Source organism: Strix uralensis, chromosome 19, assembly GCF_047716275.1.
Source record: "Strix uralensis isolate ZFMK-TIS-50842 chromosome 19, bStrUra1, whole genome shotgun sequence".
Classification (NCBI taxonomy): Eukaryota; Metazoa; Chordata; class Aves; order Strigiformes; family Strigidae; genus Strix; species Strix uralensis.
This window is the reverse complement of record NC_133990.1, coordinates 9100929-9116422: the sequence shown is the minus strand read 5'-3', so window position 1 is coordinate 9116422 and position 15494 is coordinate 9100929. Positions and strand designations below refer to the sequence as shown.

Here is a 15494-nt window from a genome sequence, read left to right as displayed (position 1 = left end):
GGCAGAGTGCCAGGGAGGCCCTGCTTTGGAGAAAATGGGCAGCAAGCCTAAGCCAAGGAGAAAGGGGATGGAGCATGAATAGGACTTTTAAAAGGAGGGCCAGATGATGAGCATTTATGTCTGAAGTCCAGGCTGTGCTACAAAGATACTGTATTCAGGTAGTTTCTTATGTGGCTTTAAGCAAAAACCTCTGTTAAATGACTGGAATGAATAGTTATTAAGATATAGATGGAAGTAATCACAGTTGCCTTATGCTAGGCTTCTACAGACAAAATTAGGTGTCTCATAAGTGTCCTGATTTAATTTTCTTTTAATCTGTAATTACTTACTTTTAAAAATCCTCTGTAATTCCCTTTGGCTTCAGTGAGCACCAGAGATTCTCATGTACCCTGTAAATTAGACCAATAATTAGACATTTAACTTTGTTCACTCGTATTTGAAAACTTAAGAGACACTCTGGCTCAGCTCTGCAATCAGCTTGTCATTTTTCCTCTGTAAAATAGTTTCTATCTTATTAGACTGAAAAATGCACCTTCTGTGTTAATAAGTTCCACATAGTTTGTGGTAAGGCTGAGCCAGCAGTTAAAGCTAAAAATACTTTTCCTGAGTCCCAAAAGATTTAGCAAGCTGGAAAAATGCTGGCTGCACTGGAAGGACTTGTGCCACAACCGGGAGGTGTTCCTAAGTCCTGACACAAAGTGCAGTAGGTTTGTTCCACGCTGGTCAGAAAACATTCAGCTTCACTTGTAATTTATGTGCCCTGTTTTCTTTCCTGACTTCAACAGAGTGAGCTGGAGAATTTCAGCCTGCCCTTTGCATTTCTGTCTTGATGTATGCCCTTTTTAATGTTATTCAGAGTTAAAGGAGACTGGCTTAGTGGTGACAGTCGTTTTGTCCCATTTTTCACTGGTCTTACATGAATTCCACGCAGTGGGAATTGAGACTAGCTTAGAAATGTGTTCAGTTTTTCTCCTCCTTAAAGAAAAAAAGCCTTCCAGTAAGACTTAACTGCACCAGAGCCAGCTAGCTACATTGGCAGGAAACCTCTCAGTGGGGGGGGGCATGGCTGCGTGTATGCCTTCACTTTAGCTGCTGACGTCTGTTGATAGCACATTTTGTGTTCAGATGAGTGTCAAACAGGGTAGGGATGTGTTGGATAATCTAGCAGGCGTGTTATCAGACACACACAGATGCACTAATGTAACGCATCTATTGCACACAAAGGAAAACAAGCTTGTGATCGGTTCAGTGGTAGTTTTGCTGTATGTAAACACACTGTATGTTGTTCAGGGAAGCGTGAGAGAATGGTACCCACCACAGAAGGATCTTTGTGTCCGTATCTCAACGGCCTGTTTGCCAGGCTTTGACCTCCCCATCTGCCCATAGGCATAGAGCTGAGCAGAGAAAATGATTTAATTAAGTAAAATCAGGGGATGAATTCTTCTGCTGCTCTTTCGCCTGTCTGGATGTGTCATCCCTCTCCAGCAATCATTTATCTTTTTCATAAGGGTCTTTAAGCCAAAAAGTCAAGGCGTATCACTTCAGGTCAGTGTGGCGTCTCATGCACTGCTGTTGTACATCGTGCCCGAATCTCCCCTGCAGAGATGGTGACTGACTGCATTTGTGATAAAAACAATCGAGCGGACTTTATGCCTGGAATATGTCCCTGAGTCGGACTTGGGGGGTTGGAGAGGGAGTAAACAAGCAGCCCTGACTCTTAGCACTTTTTTTTTCTCCCCCTCCGTGCCCAGAGGGTGTGATTGATCTCCCTATGCCTTACACATGTAGCAGTCTGGGAGGAGCAGAGCAGGGCCTGCAGAACAGACCGTTACACACTGACAAGCTCATGGGGCCACTTCCTTCCCAACTCTGGTTATTTAGCTCAGAATTGACTGATGTTGTGAGGCACGAGGGTTGCTGTCAGTTAAGGGTGTAGTGCTGGAAGGTCCTTAAGCTGAAGAGTGGAATTCTAAATGTATGTTTGCGTTCATACAGTTTTGCAATTCCAGACAGCCTTGACCTCACTTGCGTTTTATAGCTTTGAGCTCTCAGTGATAATGGATGGGGAAAGGATTTTTTTTTTAAAGTCAGTTTTGATGATGTTGCTTTTAAAATTTGTTAGTTATCAGTATATTTTACTTTGCAATCCTAGCTGGGAACTGGAAATGTTTGAGGGAAAACATAATCTACATACTTGATTTTCCCAAAGCTGAAAAATGTTTATGTAATTTAAAAAATAGAGTATGCCTCCCACTATTTCTGGCCCTTTTTTTAGATACTAGTAGGGCTGATGAATTATTTATAGCAAGGCAAAATAAGAACCAAGACCAAAAATGCATTAAGATGTCCTTTGTGCTAGCAGAGGACTTATAGCAGCAATGAAGCCAAATGTAGTTGTGACAAGCCTTTGCACAACTCTAGGGGTGATGTTCTGGTATATAGAAAACAAATTACTTAGAGTGTTTTCAGCTTGCTATGCTTTCCTGCTCTCCGAATTCTCTAGTGCCCAGAGCAGGAGGAAGGGACTGTGTTTCCCATGGCCTCTCCAAAGCCAACAGTCAGCCATTTTTAATTTTGCTGCTAATCCCTCTGCTTATCTTCTGTTCTGTTTCTTTACTGCAGCAAGCAAAAATGAAGTCCCACTCACTGGAACACAGGAGCCAGGAGCAACCTTTGTTACAGCCCAAACAGGTACAGTACTGCTAGCAGGGCTCTGAACTTGGCTCAGTGCTCACACCACCACAGACAAGGACACGAGAAATCTCTGTGGATCCAGACAACTCTGTAGGGAGTAAATGACAGTCCGGACACCATTAGGGATGCTCAGCTTGAGTGATTATTTTATGAAGATGGGATGACTTGCTGAAGGTGTTATTTGTGAATGGCTAGACCTGTGTGAATTCAGGATAGATTTATAGGCCTGGTCCATGCTGGAGAGAGTCTCCAAATTACAGAAAATTGATCTGGAATGGATCTCTGGAGTCATCTAAGTTCAAGGATTTGGCAAAGAGAATTTAATATCAGGTTCTAAGTCGTGGGCTGAACTAAGTCTGAGTGAGTGATTGTGTGACCCATCCTTATGATTGCATGCAACCTGTGGGTCACAGGAGTTAATTCTGGGGCAGTCTGAAGGATGTTTGTAATACTGGGGCGGGGGGGACATGTAACAGAGAACAGTTGGCAGAAATTAAAGAAAAGCTGTTAATCTCTCCCCCACCCCCAGCCCAGTAGTAGCACCAGCCATCTGTCAGGTTGGAAGCAGGCAGGAACAGGTTTGCTGCTGATCTTTGGCTCATTTCTGCATGTTTCTAAAGGGATTCTTCTATAAAGATGTTTTATTTCCTACCTCTTTCCCTTTTAAAACTCTTGTTTCAGGACATACTGGGTATTCTCCCAGTGGGGAGCCCGCTGACATCCAGCATCTCCTCTAGTATCACCTCCAGTCTGGCTGCAACGCCACCAAGCCCTGCCGGCACCAGCAGCATACCAGGCATGAATGCCAATGCCCTTCCTTTCTACCCAACCAGTGACACCGTTGAGTCTGTCATAGGTAACTTTGCCTTTTTTACTTATGCTAATAGGGCTTCCTCAGACGTGGATCACCAGGTATGAGAATTGGAATAGCTTGGGTGTTCCAGTGAACTCCAGTTTTTCATCTCTGTCAGTGTTGGCAGATTCCTGAGGCTGTAAGCTTTTTCTGTGACTGTGACACATCTGATGTTTTCTGCAGGTCATTATGGATGAAATTCACCCACGGGACCAACAAAAGGCCTCTGAGCCACTTACTCAGAATGTCAGATGGTGTAAAGGGCCTTAGTTTTAGGTTTGTCAAAGTGACAAAGAGATCTTGGAGTAGGCAGGAAATCACAGGGGCATTTTCCACAGTTATAACCCCTTACATTCTAAATGACAATTTTATAGCTACTACCAGGTAGACTGTAAGGACTTGCCCTTCCTAGAGTGTAGGACAGAGGCTGTAAGAAAAGAGTCCAGAGACTAGAATCGCTCCTCTTAGATAGGTACAGGTTTTTTGGTCACCTGTTTTTCTTTTCTTTTTTTTTTTTTTTTTTTTCCTCCAATCTGACGTTTCTGAGGTGATCTCACTAATTGGTTAAAAATAATAATAGAAATGAGTGGGCATGTGTGGGATGGAATTACATTGATCTTGATTAGTGATGAGGCATGTTCAAATAGATGTAACATTTGGAGGCATTCATAAGCTTGCTTTATTTTACCCATCTCTGAACCTCAGAGATGTTTTTCAAGTGTTCCCTTCTACTGGTATTTCTTTTCCGAGTGGCTCTTCAGCAAAGTAGGGACAAAGCATAAGCCAGACCCAGACATGTCATAAACCAGTGTTACTGCATATTACAGACAGACTTGAAAGAGCAGTTTGGGGAAGACTTATGGGAACTGCTGTTACTTCATCAAATTTTTGTTTTCATATAACATTTGGGAATACTTTGAGACAAAAATAAATCAGATCAGGCAAAAGAACCTGAACTGAAAAGCTGCCCATGACACTTCTGCCAAACCATTTAAGAGCAGCGTTGCACAGGGCGGAGAGTAGGGCCGTGCAGACTGACAAATAGAGAGCAAAGGCTCCTCTGCATGTAGGCTCTTTGGGCCATCCTATCTCTTGAAGTTGTTGGTCCTTTATAACATAATTGGTACCTCTGTGTCTGGCAGAGTCTGCCTTGGATGACCTGGACCTGAATGAATTCGGAGTGGCTGCCCTGGAGAAGACATTTGACAGCAGCACAGTGCCCCACACGAGTGGCATCATGATAGGTACATGAAAGCAACAGAGCTTTCTTTATCTTCTGCCAAGCAGTGTTGCCCAGTCACCTCAGTGGAGCCAGCCCAACAAAGCTCTAAAACCAGTCCCAAAATAACATTGGTTAAAACAGCAATTATAACAAACTCTGGCAACCGCTGAGCATCTTTGAAGTGAAAGCTTGCCCTTGTTGACTAGCAAAGCTGAGTTCTTGCCATTGGGCCCAGGTGTCTTGGGGATGTTTCTTGAGACTGAATGGGACTTGCTTGATATTTTTTTTTTTTTTTTTAAGTGTGCAAGTAGACTCTAGAAGGCATCTGATACCTTTAAAAACAGGCCAAAGTATAACGATTTGCATCTTAAGCAGAAAACTCTCCCTAGCAGTAACAGGAAACTCACTGACCTGGTAATGCTATCCATCTGTCACACAGTGTCATCATGGTCTGCTGATTTGATTCCTGTAATGTCTGTCTCATTTTAATATGTGGAGGTAGGCTAAGGCCTCTTCTACCTGTCTCTAATGAGTGTTCAGGGGGGAAAAAAAAACGTCTCATAGCTTTTTGGAAGTTGTTGTAGTTTCTGGCTACCCTTGCTGTGTAAGACAGGTTTTGAATGAGAGCTAACTTTGGTGGACTGAAGGTTTCCAAGGGAACTACACTGCCTGGAGCTGTATGGAGGTAGGAAGGGACCTGTGGAAGGGAACCCTAAAGGGTATCTCTTCCACTTCCCTGCCAAAGATAAGAGCCTGGTCAAAAAGTTTACTGTGCATGTTTGCTGATAGCCCTGCTTCTGCCACTACCCATCTGCAGTGGCTTAGAGATCCTCCACACTGCTTTTCCCTCTGTTCACATCAGGTCTGGGTGTTACCTGGTGATCTAAGAAGGGAGATCAGGAAAGAGTGGGGAGCAGGGCGGAGATCTCCCTCAGTCTGTGTGTGGCAGACAGAATGACCTCTTGTATAAAGGAAGTGTGATGTCTTTGGAGGATGGGCTTTTGTTTAGTTGGGGTTTTTTATTACTGATAGATCCAGGCACTCAAGTATGTCTAAAATGCCTAAAGCTAGTCACTGATATTTAGCAGTTCAGATCCTGACCTGACCCAGCATGATAGTCTTCTCACTACAGGTTGTTTGGAAGTGTTAAAGGCAGAGGCACATGTTTTAGAAGTGAGTTTTTCTTTACAAAGTATTTCACCAGATACCAAATTCATCTTCTCTAGGCTGATAGGGACTGCACTCTGCTCAGAGAACCTTTTGTTGCTTTGGCCAATGAAAGAGTGGTCCATTGAACTCTGGAGGGTCTTAACCTATGTGGTTCATGGGATGGCAGCTTCAGTGCTCCTCTTAAAGGCTGAGAAGGGAATGAAACCTGATGAGAAGCAGAGGGAATCCCGAGGGGCTTAGGAAGGAGAGAGGGAAGCTAACACCTTCTGCTCTGAACTCCTGCACTGTGCTCTGGCCCATACTTCATGGTCACACATAGCCATCCTCTCTGTGTGTTCTTTGTCCAGGTGGGAGTTTGCTGCAAAGTTCTGCTCCTGTAAATATCCCCGGGTCCCTTGGAAGCTCTGCCTCCTTTCACTCTGCCTCTCCTTCTCCACCGGTCAGCCTCTCATCGCATTTCCTCCATCAGCCCCAGGGACACTTAAGCCAATCAGAAAACACATTCCTGGGGACATCAGCTTCTCATGGATCATTAGGTAAATGCACAGTGTGTGTGTCCCATGTACATGCCTGTCTGTGCCATGTAAGTATTTTCTTTTAAGTTAGCTTTAATTTTAATGTATTTCACTGCTGCCATGTGTTATCTCTTCTTCCCATGAGAACAGCAACAGTACTAGAAGCTGCTTTACCAAAAATCAGCTAATACCTTGTGAAGAAGGGAGCAATTCCCTCTTCTTTCCATGTTTCTAGGCTGAGAAAAAGGGACAGATAGGTTAAGTGACTTGCTCTGATGCCTTTTAGGGGAAAGAGCTCTGCCTTTTCCTGAGAACAATGCTGTGCTGAGCCTTCACTTTACAAAAAACTTAGAGTTGGGTCCTCAGCTTTGCTTATTTAAGGTGGGGATTGCAGTTTGCCCTTGGGACTGCTTGTAGGTCTTATTGGCTTCTGGGAGCTCTAGAACAGACTTGGGTCATTGTGCTTTTTTCTCCTATTTGGCACTCTGCACACATTTTTGCAGTATGGACTTTGCCCCTTTGCTCCTTCCCCCCCACCTCCTTGAGGATCTGTTTCCTGTATGAGGGACTGTGAAGGGAAGAGAAATTGCTTTGGAGCTTCATCTGTATTGGGCAGAACTGGGAACTGAGGGGCCAAATGTATTTTATTATCCAGGCACAGGGTTTCCAGGAGAAACAAACTTCTTTGGGCTTCAGACTACAGTGACACTGCCTCTGCTTATTTCTGTTAGTAAATATTAATTCTCTCTATTGATATTAGACGTAAATGCTTCTTCAGAATTGAGATATGCTTTAATCTTTAATATTCAGCTTAACCTGATAAAATGATTACATGCTTTTGTAATCTATTTCTGCATGCACTTACCTGTGTAACTGCATCCCTTGTTTGTGTAGGCCGAAACCATGCTTCCGTGCCTTGCAATTGCTATTTGTTTGGCTTTAACAGCTTTTACAATTGTTGCAATAAGAAAAGAGAGACATCAGAGGGCATCTCTGCTATTAATTAGTGTTGAGGCTGGCTGTTCATCCCAGCTGCAGTAAGAAAAGGAAAACTTGCTGATAAGGCCTGACTTTAATTTCAGAAGAAACAAGTTAGTTATAACTGTCTTGCCTATGTAGTTATACAAATAAAAAGCCGAAGAAATGCAGGAAATTCACAAATGAATTTAAATACTTGATTTTTAAGAAAAAAGCTGTTTTTCTGTAATATAACAAAACCATTTTTGCTGAGGTTTTGGTAAGATACTTAAACAGTAACCCAACAGTTAGGAATCTGGAATCTATCTATTCCATGTGACTTGCTGATGCACATAAGTTAGTGTGTAGTGTGTGTAGTTATTACTTATTTGTATTGCAGTTGAGTTAAAAATACCTAGTCCTGGGCTAGTTTCCACTGTGCTAGATGCAAAATGTGCAGAGAAGGCATTCCTGACCAAAGGGCCTTGCCACTTCCAATATGAAATGAGAACAGCAGGTGGAAAGAGGGAGCAAAAAAGAAACGACGAGATAAGCTTGGTCAGCATTAGGGCAGAACTTGTGGCTTGCCAGCATCCTGCTTAGTGCTAGATTCCCTTTTTCAAGAAAACTGGAGCTTGAAAAACAAAATGTGAATTGAGGTTCCATTAAAACTTCTTGCTCTCAACCAAGCGTGCTTCAGAGCAGCTGACGTAGATCTGTGCTATGTGGCCTGAGCCCGTGAAGAGCCCTTCTTGCTCTGCTAAATTACTTGTTAATGCACCTAAGCCCTTAGCGAAGACAAGTTACTATTCTTTTCAGCTGTATTTTTTTGTAACCATTTGTGTCTTGGCTGGCACTAAATGTAAGTGGCGTTGGGTTAGCCCTCACTGAGAGGCTACTGGCCCCAGGCCTTGCTTGCAGACACAGTCAGTTCAGCTGCCGTAAAATCAGAATTATCAAATGCAACTAGATTTAGGAATGTCCACACCCAGTGGTGAGCACCACTAAATGAAAATGACTGCTACATCGAACTGGTGCATGTCTGTATGCATAAGCAACCACATCACTCAGTAGCTCTGTCTCAATATGAGCTTTTTCCTGCTAGTTCTCCCCTGAGTGCAAAGTGTGGATGCTTATTTTAAGTAAAAATATTTTTGTTATTAAAAGAGTACAAACCTTGGAGTCTGCGAAAAACAGCCGCTTTTGTTTACAGCTGTTTTTCTACTGCTTTGTCTCCTAAGCCCTAAATCTCTTCCTGAAAAGAGAAATTATTTGAACAAGCTAAAATAGGGAAGTGGTTAGTTAGTCTTCTCCAGTGCCAAGCACTAGCTTTCTGCTAGATCTCTGCAGGGGATGGAGCTGGTGTATATACTATTGCCTCCACTTGTTTATAAACAGGGTTTTCCAGTTAGTGCTGTTTCTTGCATCTGCAAACAGTAATGAGGATGGTGCAGTTTAGTCTCACTGTTTGGGAAATGATGCTGCTTTTCTAAGCACCAAGCTGAGGAGACAAAAGCAGAAGTTTTCTTGGGATATAGTGTGAGAGGAAGCACCACCTGGGTTGGCTGTGTGAACCAATCTGTTCACCAACACTGAAGGTTGTGCTGCCCAGAAAAGTAGGAAGGTAGTAAGCAGTTCAGAGGTTCTCATATGAGAAGGGGGATTCAAGCTGGTAGTCAGCTCTGCTCTAAAATCAATGCTTCTAAAACAGCCTGGTTCAAAAGTTGCCCCCACTCAGTTTCTTGGGCCCTCCCTGTATCATTAAAGATGAGGCCTGACAGTGTGAAACTTCCCCTTTAAAGTCCCTCTGTGATGGACTCCTGTGTCCTGGGGATGAAAGTAATTCTTAAGATGATCTTCTTTTTGCTATGTACACATTTTCAAATCCTGGATTTCACAAGGGTAGGGAGGAAATGGGGAAATTGCCAGCACCTGTGACATAACCCTCTCTATTTCCCTGTGAAACAGGTTTAAATGGGATGAACAGCAGCATATGGGAACACTTTGCTTCGGGGAGTTTTTCGCCCAGTACCTCACCTGCATTTCTGTCAGGTCCAGGTGCTGCGGAGCTGGCACGGCTGCGACAAGAACTGGATGAAGCCAACAGCACAATAAAGCAGTGGGAAGAGTCTTGGAAACAAGCCAAACAGGTACTTGAGCAACTCCTAGGAAGAGGGATTAGGGAGTGTAAAGGAGTAGGAGGGTGTCAGCCTTTAAAGAGAAACTTTCCAGACATTGAGGTGATGGAAACAGCTGTAGGTTTTACAAACAGACTCTCTCAAGTGTTCTTATTCTTCCATCTGCCTTGGAATGAGGGTCTGAATTGCTGTGTCGTCTGTGTTCAGATACTGGAAGTGTGAGGCCAGGTGTCATAACAGATACACTGAAGTGCTTGTCAGTCTCTTAGACCTGCCAGCTGACTTAGATCCATGACAATTTGCTGGTATGCAAAGCTCGTCCCCTTAATGGTATGAGCCAAGTCTGTAGAACCACAGTCCAGCCAGATGGGGTCTCTGGAACGAGCTGCACTTTGAAGCAAAGCTCCAAGGATGTTTCAGAATTTGGGAACAGGGCAGATTGGACAGAACACGCCTCTGGTGGGGAGTGTATGGAAATGGATATTTTTGCCCGGGATTCTCTCTTGGAGGCTGACCGAGTTTTCAGACTGCTTCTTTTACCCTCTTTGTTGGAACTTGTAGGCTTGTGATGCTTGGAAAAAGGAGGCAGAGGAAGCAAATGATCGCGCCAACACAGCTAACATGGAATGTGAACTGGCCCGGGAGCAGAGGGAAGCCTTGGAGCTGCAAGTGAAGAAACTGCAGGAGGAGCTGGAGAGGATCCACACAGGCCAGGACCCTCAGTTTCTGCGTTCTTTCTCTGACCTGGAAACGCTCTCGCTCTCTTCACTTTACACCCTACAGAAACAGCTGCGGGCAAACCTGGAGAAAGTCGATAAGGTGAGTGCTAGGGATTTGCAGGGCAGGGCTTTGCTCTCTCTGCTCCTACAGATTGCGGCTTTTTTCCGTTTTCTTTCATTCAGCCAGAAATCAGAAGCCTATCAAAGCAATTCCATGTGGGTGTAGCCTAAGTGAGTTTTAGCCAACCTACAGGGAAATACCTGCCTCTGCTTTGTGCCTGAAGTACAGAGTTTCAGGCAGTCAAAGCTGCTCTGTTGATCCGAAAGGTCCTAAAAAGACATCATGCTGTGCTGCTTTGCTTTTGCTTCCGAAGCGGAATGGGCAGACAGCTGCGAGTCCTTCCCCAAACCGCGTAGCACAGAACGGGAGCCCGTTTGCTTTGTGACTTTGATGCTTATGTTTTGCCCTGTCCCCCTCTCTTGCAGGCGGTATTTCAGATGCAGTCAGTGAAATGCCTTAAGTGTCAGGAGGAGAACCGGGTGGTGTTACCGTGCCAACACGCAGTGCTGTGTGAAACGTGCGCCGAGGAGGGCGAGTGCCCCATCTGCCATCCCAACAGGCCCCACTCTCTCCAATCGTGACCTTCCAAGGACACTTGTTCTAATCATATCGTATAGAACTTTTTAACTTTATACATACGTACATATATATGTATGTGTACATATATATATGTATGTGTATATATATGTATATATGTGTGCGTATGTGCATGTTTGTGTATGTATATATATGCACACACATGCACATACACACATAAAACAAAAATTAGTTGCAGAGCACTTTTTAATATTTTACATCCCGTATCTAAACTGCCCCTCACCCGTGCCCCACTAATTCTAACTCTTGGGGAACTTTGAGAGCTGTTTTTAATACAGATCAAAGGGCCATTTGCAAAGAGTCTGTGTTTCTCCTCTTTTCTATTTAGGTGATAACAAATTTTTGACTATTTCCAGAAGGATTTAGAGTGGGCAAGAGGGGCTTCCATGTGCTTTCCAGAGGAAGAGTTGAGATCACGGGGAGGATCGAGGTGGATTGAAATGACTTGTTCCTGTCTTCGGTCTCCCTGCTCTTTCGCTGACCCAGCTTGGTTAAAGCCGTCCTCCCTGATGGAAGCTCTGCTGGGTGCCTGCCTGGTGGGCCTCACGTTGCCGATCTCTGAATGTGCAGGAACTTTGTCTGTCATTTAATCAGCAAAGTTCGCTTTTTAAATTTTTTTACACTCTTTGTATATTTGTATGAAAAGAGGAAAAGAGGGAAAAAAATGTATTGGACCTAGAGCAAGCCAAGCCCCAAAATTCAGTGACTAGTGTTCATTGCTGATACAGCTACCATGTTCCAGGTCTGAGCAGCCTTAGAATTATTTCCCTTGTGTCAGCTAAAGCCCTTTATGAAAGAAATATGGATGCAGAGGTTAGTTCTCTCCAGGCACCGCTTTGTCTGGTGGCTGTCTAGAGACTTCTTACTGTTTCAGACCAGATTCATTTTGTTTTAGCCACAGGGACCCCATTCATAGTCACTACTGAAATGCATGAAACAATTCCAGGTAGTCTGAGGACACTTTTGTTGGACAGAGTCCATGTTGCCAGTGTCAGCACCTCAAGGATGGTTTGTGGACTGCTGGGTCCAGAAGCCCTTACACTAGAGACCATATATGCCTGTGGTGACAGAGAAAGTCCAGCGTGACAAAGAAATGCCACCAGCTTAGACCTGTCCAGTAGCTGAGCTTTCCTGTGACTTTCTTTACCAGTGTGTCCACTGGATTTTTACATCGGGTGGATTGCAGTAACCTGCTGGGATCTCAACCAAAAGGCCACTCAGTTGACTTAAAACATTTTTATTTTGCACAGGGATGCAGCCTGTGCTATCCCTCCCTGACCTGGAAAAGCACTGGAACCTCCAGCAGCCCACTGTTGTAGGAAAACTGAATTTTTACCGGAGCCTCTCAGAAAGCTTCATATTTAATGCGAAGACATAATTAGGTTTGCTTCCATAATTCCACCTTTCCTTTACATGGAAGGCGTTAATATGCATTCCCAGATGATCTCTTAAGTGCAGCTCTGTGTAGTTCTTTTTTATGTTTTTCCCATTAACTTGTTTTTGGGTTTTTTGGTAAAAATGCTTTTTTTCCATGTGTATTTTATTGTAACTAGCATCAGTTTTTTAAATTTTTTTTTTTATGGAGAGACACTGTTGAGTGACTATTGTGGCTATGTTGTTTGGTTATAGCCTTTGAATGTCTGTGCCATGGGGCAGCGCATCTGCCTTGGTCTGATCTTAAGGAAAGACCTTTTATTAAGATACGTGAACATTTCTTTTTTTAGAAAAAAAAAAAAAAGAAAAAAAGTGGGGGGAGGGGAAAAAGCCCAATTAAGATAAAAATTTACTAAAAAGTTTTTGTAACTAACTTAAATCATAGGAAATAAACTCTTGAATCAGGTCTTTAATATTTATAAGAACCAGAGCTGATCAGCCTGTTTTGGCTATTGGTTTGTAACACTTTTTATTAGCGTGGTGGTTTATCTGCTCTCCTACCACCCTGTGGGACTGTTCAGGGTGATGCTGCCTTTGGCCAACCCTCTTTTTTTTTTTTTCTCAGAACTGTCTGACACCCGGCTGCGTGACTGCATCTGCTTCCCACAGGGACACTTCTTTGTCCCTTCTCTTCAGATGCTGCTTGTCCCCTGATGGCAGCTCTGCCTGTCTCACTGGGACTGCCAGTCGCGGTGTGACGCAGGGCTGTTGGGTCTAGGGGGAAGAGATATTTGCCCCCAGTTTCTGTGGGGGCGCAGTGGTTAGGCAGGGGCGGTACAAGGAAAATTCCAGGCCAGAGAAAGCACGTTTTTTCCCTTTTGAGTAAAAGAGTTTCTCTGTTTTAAAACTTATACTGAAGGACCAAAGAATTCAAAACTTCACCCGTTTGTGGCCCTTGAATTTTAACTTTCCATTGCCACACTGCACTCATGGCAGAGCAGCCTGAAGGAATTAGCACTAGCCCCTTCCCTTGCCCCCACCCCAATGTATCTCGGCACTCTCTTTGCACAAGCACATAGGCTGATTCTCGCTTTCCTCTGGTTCTTTAAGAAACACTTCCTAAATTTAGGTTTCTATGAATTTGTTTGCTGCTTTAAAAAAACAAAAAAAAATCTGAAATGTGAATTATTTTCTTAAGCATCAGATGGAAGAGAGAACTTCATCTTTGCATATTTTTCAAATATTTTGGGGGGCCACTTATATGACAATTTCATAACCGAGTGAGGTGAGAGCAGGGGAAAAGGGCAGCACTTCTGACCCCCTCCAGCAGTTGTTACTGCCTGCCCCAGGCAGGAAGGATGAATTGTCATCACAGCACTGCGCTTAAGGCTCAAGAGTCTGTGGTCAGCTTCTGTATGGTGTAAGAAGAGTCTTGTTGAAATAAACCTGGTGCTAATAAGTACAGCCCCTGTAATGTACTGTCAAGCTTCCTTCTGAAGCAGGAACTCCCTTTTACAGGACACGCAGTAACACATCAGAACTAAGGGGGCTTTTTTGGCCGAGTCACGCTTCAAAATGAAGTTTTGGTCCACAAGGCTTCTTGACGAGCAGCCCAGCTGGCTGTTGCTGAACAGCCATGAACACGTCTGGGTCCTGCCTCTTCACACAGACTCCTTATTGGATAACGACATTTTCCTCCCCAAATTTTTGGGAGCTTTGGAAGTGTTAACCTTGGTGACTAATTGTGCAGGTTGGACACTTCTGAGCTGCAGAAAGGGAGTCTTGATGGTGTTGTGAAACCACAGTATCTTAAAGGTCAATAAACTTTTACATTATTATGGAAAAACAATATAGAAGCAGATGGCTTAAGACAATGCTATCCTGGGTAGATAGAGATCAAAAAGCAAGGCTAGAGCTGTAGGTGATAGCCAGGAGCTGAAGAATTTTGGCATCGCTTTGGGCTAACAGGACCACTTTTAGATCATCTCCAGCCTTAGATGATGTAGCTGCATGCCAGCTGTGGCAGAGACACGGTGGCACAGGAGGGACTGGGGGAAAGTCTCAGAGCTGGAGCACAACTTTCCTTAAGCAGATCCCCCCCCCCCTTCAAAGGGGGCCACTGCAGCTGATCCCCTGCCGAAGGGTTTTATACTTTCTGTACATCTCTGAAGCTGAACCTGAGCCACTTGCAAGGCTTGTGCAGCTGAGACAATGAAGAGAAGTCCTTACCCTGTGAGGAAGCCCGTAACACTGAATGGACTCAGTAATTCATTGCTGTTCCACCAGCCTCCGAACCTCCTCTCTTTCTCCTTTTCCCCCATCTGGGAAGGAAGAATATTACCAGTGTTTTCCTCCAGAATTATAATAATCCTTGGAGTGATGGCCAACAGCAAAATAGATGTTACTGATGTAAAACCTAGTATTTTAAAGGTGAAGTATTCCTGCAAACTAGTGACTGCATCGGAGAGATTTCTGGGGCTTCCCCACTCCGTAGCTTCCATTGTTAAAACAAAATAAATACAGTATACGTTTAAAAAAATAATAATAATACACACTGCAGTATTTCTGGTGGCAATTCTTGACCAGTCTCTTCCCCGCTTTCCCTGGGAGGAAGGGCACTGGGCAGAAGCGCCCCTAGTCCGTGTAGAAGTTGGCAGAATGGTGATCGGTGGTGTGTAAAACGTGTTGTTGATTCCATGTATAGAACTGTGATTTCAGCTGTCGTTCTCTCGTACTCTGTAAATATGTGTTTTGGCTGTCGGAAACCTGGTTTAGACTCTTTTCTTGGCAGAGTGAATTTGCATGTGGGGCTGGAAAGAACTCAATCTGTGTCACAGTTTCCAAGGGCAGGATGGATTTTTTTTTTTTAGAGGACAATAAATTTTTATTTTTTTGCTAAGAAAAAAAATATATACTAAAGCAGTGTGTGCGTGTGTGTGTGTGCACGCATGCGTGCCCGGGGTGGATGTGCAGCCCCGTGCCCGGCTCTGGGGCTTGGGGAGGTGTGGTGAAGTCTGTGCAGTGAAGCCCTCAAAATAACATCATCTCCGTGGCCAGTTTTGCCTTCACCCTTTGACATGGCCAAGAATAATTTCTTCCTGAGCTCCCTTCTGGATCAAGCCCCTTTTTTCCAGGGGGTTGCCCTTCACCTTTATGATCAAGGTGCAATGGAAGAGGGAGAGAGTCAATGCAAT

At 44.0% G+C, this 15494-nt stretch overlaps 1 protein-coding gene across 7 annotated transcripts in view; it reads left to right on the top strand.

The window, feature by feature from the left end:
• Window positions 1-15219, top strand: part of UNK (unk zinc finger) — a 45979-nt gene extending 30760 nt beyond the window's left edge. For 5 of the 7 annotated variants that reach the window (XM_074889463.1, XM_074889462.1, XM_074889468.1 and 2 more), the window contains 7 exons: window positions 2623-2691; window positions 3376-3550; window positions 4690-4791; window positions 6287-6475; window positions 9380-9561; window positions 10111-10368; window positions 10755-15219. In XM_074889463.1, the coding sequence (XP_074745564.1) occupies window positions 2623-2691; window positions 3376-3550; window positions 4690-4791; window positions 6287-6475; window positions 9380-9561; window positions 10111-10368; window positions 10755-10910 (1131 nt within the window). In that variant the 3' untranslated portion in view covers window positions 10911-15219. The remainder of the gene's footprint in view (window positions 1-2622; window positions 2692-3375; window positions 3551-4689; window positions 4792-6286; window positions 6476-9379; window positions 9562-10110; window positions 10369-10754) is intronic. The other 2 variants (XM_074889465.1, XM_074889466.1) reach the window with 2 other exon arrangements.
• Window positions 15220-15494: the final 275 nt, after the last annotated feature.